General features: G+C 39.5%; 2 protein-coding genes across 8 annotated transcripts in view; one reads left to right on the top strand and one right to left on the bottom strand.

Annotated features, from left to right (window-relative positions):
- Nucleotides 1-2,280: 2,280 nt before the first annotated feature.
- PEX13 (peroxisomal biogenesis factor 13) lies at nucleotides 2,281-10,190 on the bottom strand. Its single transcript, XM_071740343.1, has 4 exons — nucleotides 10,031-10,190; nucleotides 6,674-7,371; nucleotides 6,097-6,222; nucleotides 2,281-5,561 (listed from the first exon to the last, which is right to left on the bottom strand). Exons 1-4 carry the CDS (start codon nucleotides 10,102-10,104, stop codon nucleotides 5,266-5,268), a joined length of 1,194 nt encoding a protein of 397 aa, XP_071596444.1. The 5' UTR covers nucleotides 10,105-10,190; the 3' UTR covers nucleotides 2,281-5,265.
- A 52-nt stretch (nucleotides 10,191-10,242) lies between these two features.
- The window catches only part of PUS10 (pseudouridine synthase 10), a 33,093-nt gene continuing 20,410 nt past the window's right edge, over nucleotides 10,243-22,925 (top strand). For 3 of the 7 annotated variants that reach the window (XR_011725181.1, XM_071740335.1, XM_071740337.1), the window contains exons 1-6: nucleotides 10,243-10,379; nucleotides 12,336-12,472; nucleotides 14,025-14,291; nucleotides 15,869-15,955; nucleotides 20,730-20,764; nucleotides 22,101-22,212. Coding sequence is in view for 6 of the 7 variants with exons in the window: in XM_071740335.1 (XP_071596436.1) it covers nucleotides 12,347-12,472; nucleotides 14,025-14,291; nucleotides 15,869-15,955; nucleotides 20,730-20,764; nucleotides 22,101-22,212 (627 nt within the window). In the remaining variant the exon portion in view is untranslated. Of the gene's footprint in view, nucleotides 10,380-10,519; nucleotides 10,588-12,335; nucleotides 12,473-14,024; nucleotides 14,292-15,868; nucleotides 15,956-19,413; nucleotides 19,537-20,729; nucleotides 20,765-22,100; nucleotides 22,213-22,666; nucleotides 22,790-22,925 lie in introns of those variants that run through there. The other 4 variants (XM_071740336.1, XM_071740338.1, XM_071740339.1 and 1 more) reach the window with 4 other exon arrangements.

Here is a 22,925-nt window from a genome sequence, read left to right on the forward strand (position 1 = left end):
CCAGACCGCGCTTCCGTCTCGTCACGAAGCGGTGACGCAGTACGGCCTTCGCCCCGGCTTCGGTCGCGACAGACGGTGGTAGGGGAACTTTTCTGAGAAGCGCGCGGCCCCGCGCCACGCGCTGAAGACCAGAAATGATGTCATGCCAGCCTCTCGTTAGCTCGGTGGGACGTCACACCGACCCTTCCCCTCTGGTGCCTGCATTCACATCCAGCCCCAAGCCCAGCCTTTCTGAGCAGTGCCCCAGCGCCCTGTAAGAATAACCCTGACATCTATTTTCAGTAAAAATCCGCGATTCCATTCCCTCATGCAAAAACGGTAACATGAGCCTCAATTCAAGCTTCTTCCAGGTTTTCAGCTAATTAAGTAATTTCATACACTTAATTTAATACACTTTTACTTGAAACTGTAAAAGCAGTAACTGAAAATCTAGCTTTCAGCCAATGACACGGGACTACCCAACCACCAGGTAGGTGCCCTTCAAGGCTCCTCTCAAACCATACAAAATTAATCCACAAACATACAGTCCCAATCCTGCTATTGCTATTGTTGGGTTGTTCCCTACCACGTAACTCCTACTACAACAAATTTTACCAAACATTTTGCAAATACTTTCCTTGTGAAGCCATCCATGCCTGCTAAGGATCAGCCCAGATCCCTTTTTCTTGTGTGCAACATACGATAATCCCCCCAAGTCCCATTTTTATTGCCTGCCTCTGGCTAAATCCCCATGTATTGTACAATACAACGTCTGCTCCTCTGTGGTATTTTGGCAGGAATCAATGAGAGAATCATAGCCACATGGATATTAAACATCTTTTTTTTAAAAATCCACCCCTAAATCTGTGTGTGGAACATTAAGGGCAGAGAACACACAAAAGAAGATTCAGTAGTGCCCTGAGAGAGAGTGTTCTAGAAGTGGCAGCTGGAAGGGCTTGCCATTCAAGCTCTTCAGGAGTTGCAGATATGGAAAAGGGACAACGAAGCTGTGCTCTGTGTTAGCCTTGTTTTGTTTTTTTATATCAAAACCACATAGAGGCTCAAAAAAAAAACCAAAACAAAACAAAAAAAACCCAAACCAAACCAAAAAACAAACAAGGATTGCACCAGTCTCGAAAAGTATGACATTTGAATTCTTAAAACTGTAAAAACTTCCAGTAGGTTCCAGTTAAAGTAGGAAACACTCCTGATTTCACACCATCTCACAGCAACCCACCAAATTAACTAATGCTGTAATACTGCTATGTTATTATGAAATTCTTATACTATAAATGCAGGCTTGATGGAACGGAGAACTGGCAAGACAGTGTTTGAATTAACCTGTGCTGTGAGGTAAAAGGCCCTAGCTTGTTTTTTTGTGGTTTTTTTTTTTTTTTAATAGGAAAAAAATACCAGTATTTGAGGAAAAAAAAACAAACCCTCAGAACCTCAAATTTAACTTATTTTATATTCTAGAGACTATGTTTATTCAGTTACCAAGAATTAAAAACTAGCTCATTGCGTTTAATGCATTTTCATTTCTAACACCAAACAACTGTAAAGATCCCCCCAGGCACCATAAATAATACATGCCATTTGCTCGAGTCTTACAATTTTGTGACTACTGTAAAATTTAAGGAACTTCAGTATCTCAAAGTAAAATTAAAACAGCAGAAAAGATCGAGGGGTGCCTCGCATTGACATCATGCCCATGTTACTGGCTAAACTGGTAATACAAGTACAATTGCACAAGAAGAGATTATCCAGCTGCCTACAGGCTGGGTTCAGTATGGCTACAGAGCCCAGGAGACAGATTTACCATCCCAAACCTGCTCTAAATAAGGTGTTGTAGAACCACCTCCAGGACATAAATGGAAAAAAAAGGTGTATTACCACTTGTGGGCACACGGAACACTTACCTGCCACTAAAGATCAAAATGTTCACCAATCCCAACAAAACTGTGCCTGCATGGATAAAAAAACCTGGAAGGTGCTACTTAAAAACACACTTGTGTTACCTGTGTTTTGTAAATAAGTGCTCTATTGTTGCAGACAAGAGTGTTTCTACAATGTTGCATCAAGAAAATCACTGTGTTGGTTTCTGAGTTTGTACACTTTCTGGAAAATTTCCATTGCAAACATATGCAATTTACAAATTTGTTTGTTTTTGTATTTACCTGACTAGCTAACCTCACTGAGGTTGCCAAATACATCAAACCATCTTACTAACTCAGTTGCAGTCTAGCTCTGTGGAACAAAGAGGTTTTGACCCTGTGCAAAAGAAGCGGACAATTTATCACATTTTACTAAACAAAAAGAGTATTTTTAATGTATAATTCAGAAACCTAAACATGTGCATGTTCATGTACTGCTGGCACCCAGAAACACCGTGAAAAGTGGCATCAGTCATTAGTTCTGGCAGAATTCAAGCATAAAATGGTTGGTATACTAAATAGTATCAATCAGATTAAAGTAAGATTACACTAAAGCCTTATCTAAGCAAATTTCATAGCTCTGTTAGAGACCTCTAGGTTTGTTATAGGTATATAAGTAGTATCAAAGAATAACATAAAGGTAACTTAGGATGTACAGACCTTAAATTAAGCCAATTGCCTAATGTGTAAGTTCAGAAATACTTCAACAGAACCTCCTTTCTGATCTTGTCTTCTATACACTCCTCTTGCAGCCACACCTGCTTTTAGTCTCACCTTTAAAGCTGTGCAAGTCCTGAGCAGCCTGCCAGCCAGCCTCCCTTCTACAACCAGCATTTACTAAGATACTTTTTTCTGTAGCCTGCATAACATATGGGTAGAAATCCAAATGAAACTGTAGTACTCACATTTTCTCCCTGATGCTAGTTTGTGCATTAAAAAAAAAAAAAAAATTAAAGCACATTATACATTTTACTTCAATGAATTTTAATACCTCTTCATCAATCAGTACAATTACTTGTGAATTAAAAACCTTACTTCATTTCCTCAGAGACTGCTTTTCCCATTAATCACAAGGTTGAAAGGATCAAAATTCTTGTAAAGATTTAGCAGATACATTAGCAGTCGGTGGACTAAGGCAAACTACTATAAAGGCAAGTCAGTCAAGTTATAAATAACCGATCCTCCTACTAAAAGAATTGTTTTTAAGACAGTATGACCTGGAAGAGAAATTAAACTCATCTTTCTAAAAATCACTAAGATTTAAAGATTCCAGCAAACATCATGGTACACTCTTCCCAACTTGTTCTAAGCAGAAAAACAGAAATCTAACTGAATGGATACACTATAGAAAGTTTGGAGTTTATTTCTTATTGTCTTTAAAAGAACCCTCCTCTGATTGAAATCTTTAACTGACACAACAGAGGCTGACAGGCCATTAATTACATCTCAGAACACAAAATTAATTTTCTCCGTGAATAGACACTGTAAGCAGAAGTGTACACTTGATACTTCTCTTCCCCTCCTCCCTTATTTTCCTCTCTATATTTTATATTTCATGACTGTTCACTATTTTTATTTCAGCAACAGATGTAATTTCCTAATCTAAATGGTTTTCTTCAATGCCCTGATACAAAGGGAAACATCTCAGCAACATGCTCATTTTAAATCTAGTAAATCTAGCTTCATGTTTTTCATTTGCCCTTTAACTACTCTTCTGCACCTGAAGATCTAACAATATTATAAAAAAGATTCTTTGCACTGTCTCCAAATACCTGAGCACAACGACTTCGTGTTCTAATTATCATCAACAGGCATTCAGAGATCACTTTATAATCCAAGGTTCCAGCATAATACCTGTCTTCCCAGCCACTCCACCTCAATAAAACTGGACTCACGTCAATTTTTCTGGTCAGAGTTTTGTTGTGGTGAACAAAATTCTGAGAACTCAAGGCCAGGAAATGCAATTAAATTATACATACAAAAAGCTCTGCTAACATATAACGGGTGCTGAAGATTTGCATAGAAGCAGTCAAACTTAAAGTACTGGATCAATTAAGCAAAGGCACATGCCCTACTTTTACTAATGCTTCTGAATACCTTTAAAAGAATAATGAAGCTATTTTAATGATTAAGACCAGCTTTAGTTATTTTATCCATTGCTCTAACCTTCAGAAGCTCAACATTATACATTTATGCTACAAGGAAAAGTTTTAATTATCTTTGCTTCATTAAAAAAACAAAACAGTATTTTAATACAGAATTCTCAAATATCAGTATGAAAAAAACTACATATTTTAAACAGTCTTAATATTTTTATGGCTTTTGATGAATCAGAGCCCTCAATTTTTATGGGCAGATGCAAAACTTACCACCTGAAAGGCAGCATAACCAAGACAATTAAGCACGAAATGTTTCTTTTTCTTTGCCACTCCCCCAACTCAACGCTTTCCTAACCACTAAAAGGCAGGATAGGTATTTTGACATTTGTATAAAAACAATGATGAACAGAAGCAAGCTGAAATGCAAATAGTAGTTGATGAACTACTGATAGACAGTTAACAGGCTGCACCACAAAATGGTTAGGAGTAATGAAGTTAGCTTAGCACAGAAGGCAATAACAACCAGTAAGTGTGCTGGAAAGTGCCTAATGTTACTTTATTAAACAAAAAGGAACTGGTTACAACTTCTACTGAAGTGAAGCTGGAACTTCACTGCTCTTCCTTTATAAATGTATTTCTCTCTACTTTCCCCCAAGTCCCTTTTTCTAAGAGCCAAGGTCTTTATGACAGAAGCCCTGCTTCTTAGGAAAGCAAGCAACTTCCATAGTGTCACCTAATCTCTAAGCAGTTCTCCCTCCCTTCAGGGCAAAACAATGTACTATTACTATTTGATGGTCCTTGGTATCCAGTTTTGGAAGTCATCTTACAGAAAGCTACCTTCCCTTTGCACAGCTATTGAAGAGGCCTCTTGTCAAATCAACATTACAATGAAGACTGGACGTTAATCTCCAGATTGCACCAAGAGTTTGTCTCCCTAACAAGAACAGGCCAGCAGTCCCTATTTTTTTTTTTTTTGTTGTTGTTGTTCACTTTGTTGTAAATGCCTCAGTTCCTCTTGCCTCAAGCTATTAGAGCTGCTGCCCAGTGGTTGGGTAAGAGTCATTTATGTACAGCCTTTGTTGAGTCAAAAATAAATACTACAAGTTTGAGCAGTCATTGCTCCATCCCTTCACCAGTCAGTAGCAGCAATAACTGGTACAGACCCATCAGTGTTCTACTACAACACAGATTTTCCACAAACCCTAGGTTTTATCAATAAAGCACAGTTCAGTTGCTTTGTTGATGAAAGTGCATTAGAGTTCCTGTTTCTCTCCACTAACCACAGTGGAATCGGATGCAACAGGAACTTTACTACTTTCAGCAAAAGCAGCATCAAAAGCAGCTTCCTGCTCCTCTAAAGTCATAGTAGCAGTGGATCTTCTAGCAGATGTGTTGGTAAAGGCTGGCCGTTGCTCTGTAATCCTTTGCAGGTCTACTGTTTTCCTACCTCTTCTTTTGCCCAGGATTTTGATGTAATTAGCTGGCACAAGTCCTGTTGTTTGGCCATCATAACTAGCCAAAAGCCAACCGCGGATTTTGGGTTGTTGTTCTGAAGAAAAAAACACAAATGCATCAAGGCACTAAATAATTCAAAATACATCGCCCTTGAGTCACAAATGCACCAGAAAGTAGACAACACAACCAGCTCATCATAGAAAGAAAATAACACAAATGACAAAAGATGAATACAAATTACTTCAAAAGAGAAACAACTAGGATCTGCATTGGTGAGTTAAGCTGAGAGGACTGTAAACTTCAAGTTGTTCTGCAATTCATGAAACAGTGTACTGCAAATGCCCAGGGATTTTCACAGTTGTGCAGCATATGTGAGGAAAAAGTAACTACAGGGGTAGTCACAAAACACCCCGTGAATAAGTTTAGGTTTTGTTGTATCTTGGGGGAATTAAAAAAACTTGCTCACTAAGTTTTATTGCAATGGAACTAATAACTTACCAGGGTGAAAAAATAAGTGTGGATAAGGTGTTTGGACAAGTAAGGAAGAGTTTTTTCTTCATTTTCAGGCTCTAGCAAACTGACTTACTTCACATATGATTAGAAAATAAAATACAAAATTAAAAGTTTACCTTTGGGTGCTAATCTTAGCATGTCACCAGCACGGAAAGAAATTTCTTCTTCTGAGAGCGCACTGAAATCATATTCTGCTCTTCCAACCACATGATCATCTTCTCCACTTGCCCAGTTACTAGATGCTGTTGTCAAAATAGAAATTAAAAGCTTATCTGCTTTGAATTACAAAATTTGGTTTGTTGGTTTTTTTGGAAAAGAAAATGAAGAAAGCTTCTTAAGTTCCTTGCTAAAATTTTTCCAACAGAGAACTGACAGGAGTAACAAAGTGTGATTTCTTGAGTCAATCCCAGCAATGCTTTCCCCCCTGACCAACAGAAATGAAACATCCAATTGAAATTAAACAGAAATAGAAGGAACCACGATTTTGTAATCACGCAGAGCTTACCATGGAACTGCATCCTAACTCAACAATATGCTACTTGAACAGGCTGATGCTTGTCTCACGTGCCTAAAATTCAGTATTGTACCCCAGTATCTATGAGCTTATATTACTGTAATACAAGATCAATGGCTACACATGTGGCAAACAAAAGGAACAACATATGCTGCACTTATGCTGCAAATCATCTTTACCTGTTTCTTCATCAGTGTATGTAGAAAGCAGTTTCCAAATCAGATAGGGACCTCCCACTATCACAGCGAAGAAAAGGAAAATGGGCCAGGATTTTGCAGAGCTAACAACCTTGTCTTCAAGGCCAACACGAGCTACTGTCCCCTGACTTTCAGCCCACAAATCCTCATTCTCTGAGCTTGTCTGCAAACCCAGTAATCGTTGTAGACGTTGGTAGAGATATCTTATAGTTCTCACTAAAGCAAAAGCTGAAAACACCTTTGTGAAGTGTATTTTGAGGCGGGAGAAGTGATTCGCAACATCCAGAACAGCTCTGAAACTGTTGTACACAGCTGAAAAGGTAGCATCCATCATCATGCTGACAGAGGCAAATGCATGCACAATGCTTTCAATGGACTGAAATGCACCTCTGCTGCTCTCTTCAGCCTGCTGAACAAACCTGCTGGGAGGAATATCATCTGCCCGGAAGCGGTTATAGCCCAAACCACCATATCCATAACTGTAAGGACTATAGCTTCCATAAAAAGAGGTTCCATATGAACCATAGCCTGGAGAAAAAGCACTACTATATGCTGGCCTGAAAGTGCTCAGACTAGTGCTTCCTGATTGCTGTGATGGTCTTGGCAAAATAGGTGGAGGTATTCGTGCCACTGGGGGTTGTCCAGGTCTGGTCAGCACATTGTCACCCAAGTCAGCAGACCTAAACAAATCCAGAGAAGCAAGATCAGTACTCAAAATTAATGTTTATGTTTTCATTTCCCCAGAGTTCTTGGCTAACTATATAAATATGATTGTGTTTCACACAGTAGCCAAACAGTACATTGCACAACTTCTGTGGAAGTAAAAATTCCAGTCAGGTCTTTCAGGGAGAACCCCCCAAACTTAATGATATATTCAGCGTAAATGTGGAACCAGTGTACACATATGTGAAATGTACATGTGGAAAAATTCTCAGTCTACTTACTGTATGACTAAGATAGCATGAAATGCTACACCTAGATCCATCAAACTTGATGCTGTAACACCTATGTAATTTTTCTACACACAAAAGCCTCTCATATGCACCACCAATAGAATTTATGAACTTTTCAATCTGAAAACTTTTTTTTCCAATACTTGTTCTCAGCTCCTCTACACAATGACCCAATGATACATCAGAAAGAAAGTTTGAGAGCTCCTTTAGATCCATGCTGAGGGTAAAGGGTGGTGTGACTTAAATTGAGAACAATTATTATACAATAATAATATGCAACAATACAACTACAATTACTATACAACAATATATGCAAAGCCTTTGGGTCCCTCAATTTTTCCTTCTACCCAAACTATCTAATCACTTTTATGTAGCATGTCAAGGGATTGTATCTATTATAGTTGGCTGTTGGTAGAAAGAGGTATTATGAGTTAAGAGTTTGCTTTTACTTTAGTAAACTTTTGTTCACTTGTACACCTCTAAGTTTATCTACCTCCTTCGTAATAAGACCCCGCGAGTACTAGACTGGGACTTGAATTCTGTCAGGCAGCTAGCCAATATTTTCCCATTTCATTCAAAAGCTAATCACATATTATCATCCTAAAAGTCAAACATTTTGGTCACTTCCTACTGTCATGGCTTAGTGGTTTGGGCGGAACAAAAACCAGAGGCCAGAATTATTCTCTATTACTCCCCCTCCACCCTCCGAAGGGAAGATTAAAGTGGGATAAGGACAAGAGAAAGTTGGAAATTAAAACTGAAAAGAGGTTTACTGGAATAGGGGAAAGGCAGTAACACATGGGATAAGGAACAAATATACAAATATATATCCAACCCGATCTGGCTGATGGCAGGGATAGGTGCCTGAGGGCCCCTTGCCGCAGGGCCGACTCAGGAGAGGGGTCCCAGCATCCCGACAGATGTGGATTCTGAAGAGCAGTTGGTGAGCGGATGGTAAAGGGGCGAAGGGGAACAGCAGCAAAGCGAGGAACGGGTATGAGAGGGAACTAGAGCCGGGCCTCTGGTCTGCCCGACCTCTATAGAGTACAGGCAGGAAGTGGGAGGGAATATTGACCCCTGTGTTCCGCCCTTCTCAGACTCTGAAAACCCTCCTTCTTTAGTTCCCCATACTCAAAACTATCACACCTATGTTTACTGCCTCAATGTAGTCCATTAAATTCACAGAAAACCAAAACAAACTGACCAAACAACAGAAGGAAAGTCAAGCTTTAATTGCTAGGAAGCTGCATCCTTCTGCTTTGCTTTCAGTGTGAGGCATGCTTGCTGTGCCATTTCCCTATAAGGTAGGGAACAACCTCCTCTCAGCGAAACTTACAGGTCTCCAACGCAAAGAGCAATATTTTTATCTTTACACTGTTTTTTTCACCATAGATTGTAACTCTCTCAGCAGTTAAGAACAAAAGCAAAAAAAAGTTAGTATCACAGAAAACAGAAGTACCATAACTTATTAAATTACACTACATTCCCCTCCCCATTAGTTATCTTAGGACTCCTTACTTTAAAGCTGCTTGACGCAATTTAAAATGAGATAGGTTTAACATCCAGTTTCTTGCTCAGCAAGCATTAGTTTGCAGTGAGAGAGCAAAGTTTCTATTGAATGTTTTAGTCTTGGGCTAACCTTTTGCCCAGTTTCAGCTCGCTCTAATTGCAATCGCTAGCACCCAAAGAAAAAACAAGCCTCATCTTCAACTTGCAAGCTTTTCTTCGTTTCTGATATAAAGGCAGGGGCTGGCAAACACTTGCTGTACAATATCCTCCTCTGTGAGCAGGCTGGATTTTCTGGAAAACCTCAGACTCCCGGGCGAACACACCTGAAGCAGACTTACACATCTCTACCAATTCCCGGGGATGACACAGAGCTTCTCCACTCCCAGGGAGGCACACACACTCAAAAAGCTTGGTGATACCCAGGTACGGTCCCCCGCACTCTGTCAACCCATACAGCTTTACCTTCCTTACATTAAACAGGCAGCTTTCTACAGTCAAGAGCTGGGGTTGACACCAGTACCTTACGGGAGCTTCTTACAGCTTCTCCCCGCTCAGGAGGGGGATTTACCAGAGGATCCCCCCCCTTGCCTGACACACAACTCCTCAGAAAAGCAGGGCAAACAACCCCAAACCACCCCAGGAGATAACACACATACTGTACCCCTGTACCCCTCGGCCACCCAAACCAACGAACCCCCTTAGGCTCTGCTTAGGCACCGGCTCGTGGAGGCACTGCCCGACCTTTGAGCTCGCCGCAAGGGAGAAGGCCAAGGCGGGAGGCCTGAAGGGGGAAAGAGAGGCGCACCAGCCCTTAAGGGACGAACAACCCAACCGCGCCACAGGCCGGAGAGACACGGGGGCCGGCGCACGCACTCACTGGAAGGCCGGCGCCACAGTTCCCGCCAGCCGCCGGTTCTCCCAGGGCTTAGGAGGCGGCGGCTGCGACGCCATCTCCACCCGGCTGCGTTCCCCACTCGGCCCCCGGCCCGGCCCGGCCCAGCCCAGCCCGCCGTGCTCCTACGCCTGCCCGCCCACCCGGTAGACTCGACACGGGAGCGCAGAGCTATTCACCAGCCGCCCGTTGGGGCACGGCTTGCCGCCGCGCTCGGCCCATCGATGCGCTCTGCCTCGCAGCTGCCCATACCTGCTGCCGGCTCCGCTAGCCGCCCCGGGAAAGCAGGGAGGGGGGAGGAGAGGCCACGGCGCGAAGCGAGGGGATCTGTGAGGTGATTGCTTCTCTCCGGGGAGTCGGGCGGAGCGGACTGGGGGCGGCGGCGGTGGCGGCAGCAGCAGCAACGCCTCCGGCCTCCTGCGACCGGAGCGGCCCTGTGCTGAGCGGTCCATGTCCATGTCCTCCTTCTCCCACCCCTTACCCCCGCCTGCTTCAGCCCGCACCCCCTCCTGCTTCAGCCCGCGCGAGGCGCCCCTCAGAGTGTAACGGTTCTAACGGTCGGGGCGTGCGCGGGTGGGTGGGTGGGTGTGGGTGTGGGAGTGGGAGTGGGCGGTTCGTGTGATGCGGCTCCCTCCCCCAAAGCCTGGGGTGGGGTGTGGAGCTTTTCCCTGGGTGGCTGGGACGTTCTCGTCTCGACCTATGTGTAGCTTCGGCGTTCAAGGGTGAGGGGGAAGGCGGAGCGCTGGGAACTGGTGTCCCCAGGTGTCGTCCCCCCCCCGAGCCGGGCTGCTGCGCCGTGTGACCGGCGTTGAACCAGGCCCATGCAAAGCATCAGGCTCCCTGAGGAGCTTCTCAGTGGTTTTCTTCTTAAATTTCTTGGTTCAGAGCATGGTAGCGAGAAACGTTATCGTGGCAATGTTTCTCATGTAGCTCATGAGAAGTTACCTGAAAGTATTGGTTTGGGTTTATTTATTTATTTAACAGTAGGTTTGGAGTTTTCTAGGTAACCGTTGGTTCATACAACTTCCTATAAAGAAACCAAATAAAGAAAAAAAAAAATTATTAACTATTCCTACACTGTGAAGGTTTTCTATGCCTGAAATATTTCTGTGCATCATATTCCTGAGTAGAGTAAGGCGTCAAAGGTTTAACAGACTTTGGCTGGCGTGGAGGATACCAATATATCCTGCTTCTATACTGTCTCTTGCAGTACAAAAACTAGAGGGATATCAAATGTTGCTTAAAGGAGCTAACCACAAAACAAAGTCAGGTGGCTCATCTATCAGTATATATCAGGATATATATAGATATATCTCCAGATAGCATGGAATTCCTTGCTAAAGAGGCAAAATAATTTCAAATAGACAATGGGAGAAGGACTGGAGGAAAGATCTGTTAAGGTTTATCAACAGGCAGACGACAGCAGTAAAAAGAAATCCCCAAACCCAGAAATAATCAGAGGCACAGAGCACTTGGTAGAGGTGTATGCCCTGCACACACCTATTTTCCTGTGGCATTGCTTTATGCCCACTTTGGGTGACAGTAGACTAAATGAACCTTTGATCTGAACAACTGTGGTTGCTACATGCCTTCTTAAGTTTGCTAGATATCCAGTAGGGATAAGTACCTTACTGGGAGTCTCTCTTTTTCTGGGTTTTTTTTTTTGGTTGGTTTTTTTTTTTTTTTTTTTTTTTTTTTAGTGCTGAGAGGTCTATTGCTACATTTCAGCCAAAGAAATTGGACTGTTCTAGACTTCTGGGAAAAGTGATAAAAAGTGGAAAAGGCTAATGGATAAGAAATACTTCCTTTGTCTTTAGGTCTTTGCATGGCAAAATTGGGTTGCATCTGGTTTGGGGCTGGTTTTTCTTCTGTGATGTTAACAGATTGATTCTTTAGTTTCAACAGTTTTTAAAGGAATTTCCCTTTTATGTTTGGCTTAATATGAATTAGTTCCATCCATCTTCTCCATTCAGTAAAGAATAACATCACATAATGCACTTTATCAAAGATAAAACTCAGGGCTAAAGCTCAGCGTGCCTTTGTAAGAAGTCTTGACTTAAGGTTTTTCTAGGAAGTATAGAAGTTTTTCTCGAGTCTGTGGTCTTACTGAGTTGATCTTCCAGTTCTGTTGTGCCTTTCATTTAAGACAAGCACATGTCCTAAACTTTCTATAGCAAAAAACTCTCAACCCAGTAGTGTTTCCAGATACGGTGCAAATGAGTCCTTTCATTGTTGAATTGCTGAATTTTGTATATTCCAACCTCTTTTTATTTTCTTTTTTTAATTTAAGAATTTTCCAGGATGTCTTCTCTAACAGAGAAGGACAGACCAATTGTTCGGCTGTTACTGAACACTGGCACTTGCCCACGGTGTATTTTGAGGTTCTGCTGCGTGGGATCACAGACTCTTTATAGACATCCATACAAGGTTTGTTCTTTGTATTCCTAATTAGAATTACAGTGCCTAATTGCAGTGTTCTTTGCACTACCTTGCCGGAAAAGGATGTTGTATTCTTGGGCTCTTGCCTGAGAGAACAACACTTTGCAAAATGTGTTCTGAAAAACCATAGCTGCTGCTACACTGTACAATTTTGAGAAATTAGAAGAATCACAGAATATAATAATTGTGACTTAAATGTTAAGTTTGACTGGAAAGTTGCTATGTGTTCCCCAAAACCACCAAAAACCAGGGGATATTAGCACAGCATGGCATTCTCAGTTTTGAAGTAGAGCAGCTATGACTGTTCCTTCTGCTCTTTTTCCTTTAGTGTAATAAGCAGTAAAAGGACTGTGGGCAGTGCAGCTGATGCAGAGGATGAACCACCTATGCTCCAAACTTTTTTGCCTCATATGTCCTTCTTCCAGTAGAGTTGGCAGGGAGATGTAATTGAAGAATTGCAGAGCACAGGTTAAGGAAAAATTATTCTTTTTCAAAAAAACACAGTGTTATTAGGCATCCTTTTTAGTTGACCTTAGTGCTGAAATTCAATGTTCTCCACATTTTTCCTAGCTGTGCACAATCATTCTTGCATTTCTTTGTGTGCATGGTACTCCTCGACTTGGTTTTGGCTATTTGCTCCTCCTTCATGTTTCTTCTTTGAGGCCTCTCTCATTGTGTAAGCCAAACAAACATTTCCATTTACCTGGTATAATCCCTTGTCTCTATTGTATCTTCTGGTGACTGTCTTGATTATTTCACCTTTGTTTAAGTTTAGACTCTCCAGAATTCATTTTTAACATCTTTCTTCCTTGTCCTTTTCCATTTTCTATCAGTCATTTAAAAAGTGTTCATTCTGTATGCCATGTTTCGTTCCTTTGCATATCTACCTAATTTTCCTGAGTTGCAACAACACAGTGATTGCTGGTTTTGTTACTGAAGACCTTTTAATAAGTTTTTCTTTCTGAACTATGTCTTGCCTCTGTTTCTTTTCCTCTCTAGAATTCAGAGACATGCAAATAATTCTTCTCTCACCTCACTACCACATCCTTTATGTAGGCTTCTCTCTTTCAAAGAAGTTATTCCTCTTTGTATTTAATTTCACCCTCACCTTTATCTGCTCTCATTTGCTTCTCATACAATGCTAGCTGACTCTCTTCCTAGCCATATGGGCTAATTCCAACATAATCTAAATGACAAAAAGACAATAAACATCTGTTTTTACTGAATATTAATGGGAACAAAGATAACTGCATTTCTGCAAGTCAGGTCTGTAAAATATTCTCACTCTTCTTCTCAGATGATAAAGAAGTCTGTTCAGCAAAATTCAGTTTCTCTGGATAACATTGTGAGAGAAACATAGCTTGGAGGTTTTTGGTTATGTAGATGCTTTTTGATATAAATTCCAAGTTAGTATTTATGGGCACTGAGGCTAAACTGGAGTGGTTAGTACTGCCTTTGAGAATTGTGTTTGTAAGTGCTTGTTACAGCATGGGAGAAAAGAGGAAAAAAACCCAGCAGTGTGATTCTTTGTTTGTGTTAGGATTTGATGAAGGATTTAAAAGACTTCCTGAAAAATAATCAAGAAAAGGAAGATACAGTTTGTTTTGATGTTGTTGATCCTCCTTGTAAGAGAGTCAGGCTTGAACACACCGAAGAAGGGCCTGACAACGTGAACCACAATGGAGCACTCCAGCAGATTCCTTCTGTTAATGATGAAAATACTGCAGTGGAGAACTCTGCTGTGAAGGTTTGCAATGTGTGTTTGGGAATTCTTCAGGAGTTCTGTGAGGCTGACTTTGTTAAAAAGGTAAACAACCAACCCTATCTGTGCTTTTATTGGAGCTTGTGGATGTTTGGGCCTTCAGCATAGACCTGGTGACTAATAACACCATGCAGTTAAACTATTGAAAGGTAACTGTGAAAGAAACTGAAACGTTTATCTGCTATGAATATTTGAAGTGTAGATGGTGCCGTTTGACTCCATTGCTCCTCGGCAGTATTTGCATCCCTACTGTACAGCTGGGAAAGAAAATCTGGCTCTGTGACCATATTTTACCCAACCCTTGTCATAATACAACTTTTTAAAAAAAATATCAGTGCAAGTGCAATGGGATGACTGCAAGGAGCACATTTTCCTAGGAAAAGGACTAACAGATAATCTGGTTGGGAAGGTAAAATGAAGAGGTATCAATTGCTGTGTTCTTCAGCTTAACTACATGTTCCTCATATAGCACAACTTTTTCTTTACAGTGTACTACTATTTAGAAAGCCACAGAGAAAGAATTGAAAGAAAAAAAAGAAAGAAAATGTTTTGGTGATAGAACAAATTTTAGATAATGGAGAAAATAGGAGAGAATGTGGGTATAATGAGTGCTACAGCCATCACCTCTGTGCAATAAAATTGCTTACGTGACAAACTGAGTATCAGCTAGAAAAATCACATTTGCGTTTGAGAAGTTTAAGAGTTTTATTAAAAAAGAATTCGGTTCAATAGCATGAATAGAACTAAAAATGGGACTAAACGGGAAGCATAATACATAGTTTCTGTTGTTGCAGTGCATGGTACTTATTTTTTATTTCTGCTGGCATAGTATACGTGTATATTTACAGAATCCACTTCCAAGAGTTGTTTCAGTCTAGCATAGTCATTGCTTTTGTGTAGCAATGGAAAATCTGAAAGCATTTCTAAAGACATCATGAAGCCTGATTATTTTATAAGTAAATTTCCTTATCTGAGATGTTGATTTCACTTTGAAAGCTCAGAATTCAACTTTCAACAAGCTCAGAATTTCAGCATTCAGTAAAATCCCTGACTTTTGGACGACTTTTCCATGTGTATCTATGCTTACTTTCAGCAAGGACATTTAACCACCAGCTCTCGCTAGCCTTCTTCAAAATATTTGTTGCATGTTTGGGTTCTTACTTTATTTCCAAGGACTAAGATAATTTTTAATGCTGGAGAGTGATTATGAATTAATACTGTGGATACCTGTTTGTTCCTGTCTTATCCCAGGACCTTAAATATTTTTATTGTAGAATTGTATGAGCTTGAGTCAGCTATTCTAGCCTTTTGTCACTGTGGTGTAATTTGTTGCACTAAGATTTTGGTATACAATTGTTCTTAGCCTTAAAATAAGGAATTTGGTTGTTTCCTAATGCCGTATCAATAAGGATACAATTTATTAGTATATTTTCTATTTTTTTTTTAACAAAAGCTTACATTTCAATGAGTTGTGAGGGATTACTCTGGTTTGTATGTTCGGCATCTGTCTGAATGTGAATTAACATGGATTTACAGTGATTACACTAGAATAAAGAATATCCTAAAATATTATCAACTTGGTTACATTGCTGTGGTTTAATACTAAAATTCTTCTCCTGCAGGTGTGCCAAAAGGTTAATACTGCTGACTACCAATTCACTAGTTTTGTATTTTCTGTGTCGTTACCCCCACAGCTGTCTGTCAGGGAGGTAAGTGTTTACGGGTCAATCTTCATAACTTAAATGCATATTAAAGAAAGTAACTGTGGAACGTACAAGCTGGAGGTGATTTAATTTTTAATTGCCGTTGTTTAAAAAAACCCTGAAAGAGATGCTAGAAGTGAAATCTGCTCTCTCCTGCCTTTTTGGTGAGTATTATTTTAATTAATAAAGTGTCTGAGTCACTTCAGTTTTCATCTAGCCCAGGAGTTACTTTACATCTGAAAATCTAAAAGGGGTTTCTTTAAACCCTCAGTCTATTGTTCCCTTTGGTACAGGAGCCGGAACTGCTTTGTGGATCTTCTCAGAGAATGAACTGCACAGCTGGTGCCGTTCCTGAAATAAATTACAATTGGTAGTGCAGAATACAAATCAAGGAATTTGAAGATTAACTCTTTTAACTGTTCAGCGTGTTAAATAATAAAATGCACGTTTTAATAGTCACCTGTCTTGGGCATTGTTGAAAGTCTAGATTTATAAAACTGGTTTATAGCTATTGTAAAACTACTTCTACTGATTTTGATGGCAATTTTAATAAAACAATTTGTTTACATTTCGATCATTTAATTACCAAAGATAATGATAACATGAAAAGGTGTATAACCCTGGGTAATTATTTTTTAATTGAGGGAGAAAACTATGCATAGTGTAGCTTGATCAATAAAAAGCCAATTTTTGCTTGGTTGTGAGATGTATGATGGTCCCTTCCATTCTTATAAAGATTATGCAAAATTACTGTTCTAAAGAGCAGCATGTAAACCTTTCGTAGATGCCTGCTGTAGGAAGATGTAGAAGCACTAGTGAATATAGCAGCAAGATGTGTAGGTCTTCTTGGATTTATATATAAGCTTGTGGTGAAGTCTGTTCTCACTCCACACAGTTTGGTTGTTAAACACTCTATTAAATTTTAGTGTTGATTTATATTATTAGTTTTGGCATCTCAGACAAATGCCAATGTAATAGCTGTGTTGTGGTAACATACATTCTACTTTTAAGTGTTATTGAACATAAGATTCTCTCCTTCCCATCTGAAATTCAGCATACTTGGTGTGTTTGCTTCAGCTGCCACTGTATCTGGTAAAATAATACCAGAACAAATTGCTTTGAGCTTTCTCTTTGGATGAACAGCTGTTATTCCCATTTGATTTTATGGTCATCCAAAAAATGAGAAGTGTCAAAAAAGCTCTTTCAGGATAGGCAAATGTACAGATGCATTTTTGTGTGCCTGCAGTGCTCTATAAAACTACAAATGTAGATCAGACTTATTCCGACTTTATGCCTGGTATAAGCTTAGGTGTTTAAAAAAAAGAGGAGCCTTATTATTTTTAGGGTAATATTGATCAGATCTTTTGCATTTCCAGTCTCCCTTCGCTACTCATTACTGAGTCCATCTTTACTCTATTTATTATAGCCCCAGCGAGGGGAAAAAAAAAAAAAAAAAGTGCTGCACAGAATCTTTGGCTGGAGTCCCAGCTGCAATTCCTGGGTTATCAGGTTCTTAATACATTTCCATTATGCATCTTTAGCTGGACAGCTATAGTTTATTTAGCTTAAAAATAACTTTTTGTTTGTTTGATTGATTGTTTTCAGTAGCTTAGCTATATATCGATGGAGGCAAGGAAAAAAAAATGTGATACTACACTTCTTCCTATGTGTCTTAGTGGGTCTTTGCCAGCATACCTCGGTAGAGGGTGTCATTGCATCACAGTTCTAGCTCAGGGATGTTCATCTGAACAAGCACTGGGAGTGCTTCTGTCCGATTTTGAGGCAGCCCTGCATGTGAACAGAAGCCAAAAACAGTAGTTTGCTTCAGAGTTTCTCTTGTTGACTGAAATCTGGATGATATACTGAGACTGTGTGCACTGGGAAAACTGACTTGGCAAATGCAGTTGGTAGAATCCCAGATTTAGTGCTTTATAATACCTTTGTCTTCTAAGTGCAATAGATTATCAGTGAGATTCAACTCTAACCTGCCCATCTGCTTCATCCAAATTATCTTGCCATTATGCTCAAGCAAACAAACAATACTACAGTGCATGATACAACCAGAGGTGTGGGTCAAGAAATGAATAGGTGGAATGAGATGAGTTAGTAGGAAGCTCCAAAGCCAGATCTGTTGTCTTTGGAAGCAGTTTTTGTTTGTCTGTGAGCAGGTCTGCATTAGGAAGTTCTTCTGTCCCTTCTGTTCTCTCTCTTCAATCTTGCTAAATCCTAAAGAAGCTGTTTATGTATCTGTGCTCTAGCTGACGGGATGAAAATGGGTGATGGTGGAGAAGGAAGCTCTTTAAAACCATGGGAGTTTAATTACTACCTCTCTGTTTGTCACCTTAAAAAAATAGTTTTTGAAAATAGTTACTGTTTTACAGTTACAGAAAAGCAGCAAGTAATGGAATACCTCCAAATACCTCAAATTGGTTTGTATTAAAAAGAGGTCTTTTGTTAAATTCTGCTTTTAATTCTTTGAACGGCGCTGTATAAGAACATATGTAATCTTATCATAAAAGGGCACCCTGAAGACAGCCTCCCTCCCATTGACCTTTTGTGTGACACACAGATTTTCTCTGACTTCTTTTCAATTAAAAAAAAAAACAAAACAGAGACTGCCTTTTATTACTACCTTCAACTAATTTGATTGTGACAATTGTCCTCCTGCCAAGTCTAAAATGTATGATAGGAGCTGACAAAGAGTGGGTCATAGAATCTACATTCACATATTTGTATCTGTAATGCAAAGAAACTATCACCTCTTCCCACAAGTAGGATATTTGAAATAAGTCATAAATACAGGAGTCCCAAGTTTATGTCAGACAACTATATTAGAATATGAAGTGAGTCATGCCCTTCAAAAGGGTGACTGTTAGCTGTATCTGTAGTCTCAGTTGTGATCCATCATCCTGGTGCTTGCTAAAAGGACATGGATACAAATAGCATCTGTAGTCATTCCTCCCTGTAGGACTGTGTATACCTCATCACGGAATTCCCCATGTCGAAGCTCTTTTCTAATACAATGAAAAAATGCTGTGGCTGGGATTGCACATGGTATTTCAACTGTTGCCATTGTGATCCCTCAGATAGCATTAGAATAATATCCTGCAGCTTGTAATCAATATAGTGCCTGAGCTAGTGGATTTCAGAAATATATTTGCTGTTAAGCATTGCCCTGCAGGCTTGAGCTCTGTAATGAGCATTTTTCATTTTCAAACCACTTCACAAACATAAAGTAATTATGAAGTAGAGGGATCTGCTCCCCTGCTTCACATGCAGCTGGGAGAGAGTCGAGTGGGGGAATGAAGGCATAGGAGTAGAGGGGTTTGGCTGGCTTGGTGGTTGAATGTGATTTGGAATTTGGGATCTTTTGGCTTCTGTGCTCACAGTACCCTAATCTATTGTTTCCTCTTAATTGCACGGGGAAAGAAATGTCTTTAATTCTTTTTAAACTTTGAAGTCAAGAGAGAGGAGATGAAATCCAACCAGTCGTCTCATTTTAGCATAGATACTTGCAGTATTTTTCACTATTTTGTATTGCATCCCCATAAAACAGGGAAAAGGAGTGACTTTAGCTACCTGACCAGGTACCAATCCTACATGTGCTTTATATCAAGGCATATGAGATTTTTTAAATTGGGATTTGTCAAATGCAGATTTCTAGACCCAGTTCTCGGGTTGTCATATTCTGTAGTTCAGAATTACGTTCAAGGAATTTCAATTGGAAGCTATTTTTATTTATGATTTTATCTGGATTATTATGCGAACAAGATTTTTATATACTTTATGGTGCTTTGTGAAGCAGTCTTGCTCATACCCTCCACATACACAGGATAATGAATCACAGTGCATTTGAGTAAGCAGTATTCCATCAATACAACTGCATTTATTTTGTTCAGTAGCGTGCAGTTTTGTGTATCTAACAAAGTCTGTGTCTTCTTTCCACAATCCCTCTTTCCTCTTAATATTTGTAACAATGTTTTAAGGATCCTCTTATTTTTTTAATTATACCAAAGGAGGGATAATAGACATTTTTTATTGAGTTCCTGTATCAGCATGTAGATCTATGATGTGGTTCCTTCTGATATCGATGAAAGGATGATATATACTGGCTCTGCGCCTTTAAGCTTGATACAGGTTTTCAAATCTCTTCATTAGAATTATTTCCTTAACAATAGTAATTCTTTTGGCAGGTTTGGAGGAAGCTTATTCTCCAAACATCAGATATGAATAATGAAAGACAGGGAAGGGATTTAACTTCTGAAGAATTTAAATCAGTGGTATTTGCTACTTTTGAGATACCAGCTCTTTTGGATCTGGTATATGTGTGTATGGTTGCATGACAAATGTGTCACCTTCTTCTGACACTTTACTAGTAGTCCACAGATTGAAAAATACCACTGTTTTGGTTTTTTTTTTTCTTTTTTCAATTGGAGTTGTTTTGAGCCAAGCCATTTAGTTTTTGGAATTAATCTTCAGTGATGATGGTTTAATGTTATGTGATCCTTTTTATTTTAAAGCTGGATAGGATTTGAAGTGAAATGCAAAGTGATGTCTTACAAATAAAATTAAAAACTAGTTCTATCTTTACACTTCTAAAGCAAAACCTAAATTAAAATCCGAATAATTCCTTTTCATCATGAGTGTTAAAAACATTTTTCCTTCTGCTAACAGTCTCTCAAATTGTTGGGAGTTTTGAGCTTTATTTCACTTACCTTTTTCTTTTCTTTTTTTTTTCTCCAACTCTCTCTTCTTCCTGGGCATGGCTGGTGATCTATAGCGTGCTACTTGGCTGCTGGTAAAACAGGAAATGGGGTGAGTAATTTCTGTTGGCAACTCTCGTACCACCTCTATGAGAGAGTTATCCAGATTTAGAGAAGGAAAGATACTCCTACTATAACTTTTTTCCCAGCATAACAGAAATCAGAAACCATTTAATATAGTGGATCTGCTGAGACTTGTATGTTAAGAGAAAATTTTAACCAAGCAATAAATGCTATGTTTTCAAGGTCAAGACAGTTGCTTTCACGTAAAGGTACTTAAGCTAACAGTTGTGGAATATGTAAACTCCCTTCCTTTGTCCTTGGCTAAGATTTTAACTAACTTTGTAACTTCAAAGCAAATCATAAGGAAATTAATAATTGGAATGTGCTGTTATTTTACTTTTCTATTAATATTATAGCTTTCAGTGTATGTCCAACAAGACCTTCTTTCTATAGACACCCTTTGCATAAATAAATGTTGAGCAGGCAACAAGTTGCTTTTATAGTCTTGTTATTATACTATTGTCCAGTTTACTTGATGCTTATGAAGGGTAAGATGGCAGCTGGTTTGTTTTTTGCTTGTTTGAGTTTTTTCACCTGGTTTGACCTTAATTGGGGTTTCTCATCTGTTTTGCCTCATAGTGTGATTATAGCTAGGAAGTGGCATATCAGCTTGGAGTGCAGGCTGTCTCTCCAGTTGTACAGCTTTCAGTTAGCTGAGTGGTCCTGAGAGGTGTTATGCTGTCATCTTTAAGCCAGAGTCTTCTTGTACATGCAAGATGTAATGAAATACAAAGTTCTTCAGGTTTATGTTAATAGTGACTGAAAATTTTTAGTCAGATAATAGTGAAAAATCAGTGGTGAAGGTATTAGTGCAGTGAGTCAAGTTTGACTCTTCTTTTAAATCTCAGTGTTTTGGAATCAGTGTAAATGCTCGATTCTTTGCTTTGCTCCAGAACACTCTCGTTCCTGGCCAAATGAGAACATATTAGAGTCTAACTGAATGGATAAATTATCTTTGTGGGCGAAAGGAAAGGAATCCAGTTGCCTCAAAGTTAGTCTGAGGATACTGAGCTAGGTTTTGGTGAAAGTCTTCTTGGCTTTTAACACAAACACTTATGTGGCCACTCAAAGACCTCATCGTCTCACTGATCCGGCAGAAAAACAAAACCTTTTTTGAGGGATTAGGATTTGCTTTAAATGGGGTCAATGGTCTGGTATTCCTTGCCACGCTGTGTGGTGTCAGTGTACAAGTGCTGTCAGGACTACATGTTCAAATGCAGGGAGGAGGCAATTTAGTCCTAAATTGGCTTGAAACACTGTATGTGATGTATCAATCTTTGACAGACTGTTGTGCAAGTTATTATTTCTTTATATATGTGATCCAGAAAACTGGGCCTTTCCTGGGCAAAAGATGACATTGTTCAGCTGAAAGAAGCTTATAAGTGGATCATTCATCCCCAGTTGTCAGAAAAGTTGGATGTTCCTGCTGATGGAAAGGTGTTGTATGAATAAGAAAACACTTTTTTCTCTGTTTTTTTTTCTTCTCTCTTTTTTTTTTTTCATGTGTTTGTGTGAATAGATATTTATACACTTCTAAGGGGGAAGAAATACACTTTTTTCCCCCTTAGCAACAGTTAAACAATTGCACTGTTCTTAGCTTAACTATAGGAGGAGTTGAAGGAAAGTTCTTTTAACTATCTCCATCTGTCAATACTGAGGGACCCAATCTTAATTTTAGTACACACAAATCATTACATATTCTGAAACTGTCACAGAGTTTTGCTAGATCTCTTGTTCTTGGGCTGTCATTGTCCTTCCATCAATGAGACTTTTCCAGTGTTCTTATTTTCCAGAATCTCTGTTTTCTGAAGGCTAAGGAATGCTCACACATTTTTTCTTTGCTCTCCTAATACTGCCAGTGCTGTTACTGCTCTGTGTGATAAATCGTTCATGTTGTTAGCAAGTTAAATTTGGTGGATAAAATATATTTCTGAAACATACTGAAAGAAGAAAGACTGGTCCTTGCTCACTTTAATGAATGCTAGAGATAGGCCTATTGGAACTTGGAATACCTGTAACTAGGCAGTAGAAGACTTTTTTCAAACCCAGTTTTCAACTTTCACATTCTGACTAACATTCTTAATGTGTTTCTGAAATGTATTTACTGAACATGGCATTCAGGTGTTGCCAAACAAATTCAGAAACACCAT

Source organism: Heliangelus exortis, chromosome 3, assembly GCF_036169615.1.
Source record: "Heliangelus exortis chromosome 3, bHelExo1.hap1, whole genome shotgun sequence".
In the NCBI taxonomy this organism is placed as follows: domain Eukaryota; kingdom Metazoa; phylum Chordata; class Aves; order Apodiformes; family Trochilidae; genus Heliangelus; species Heliangelus exortis.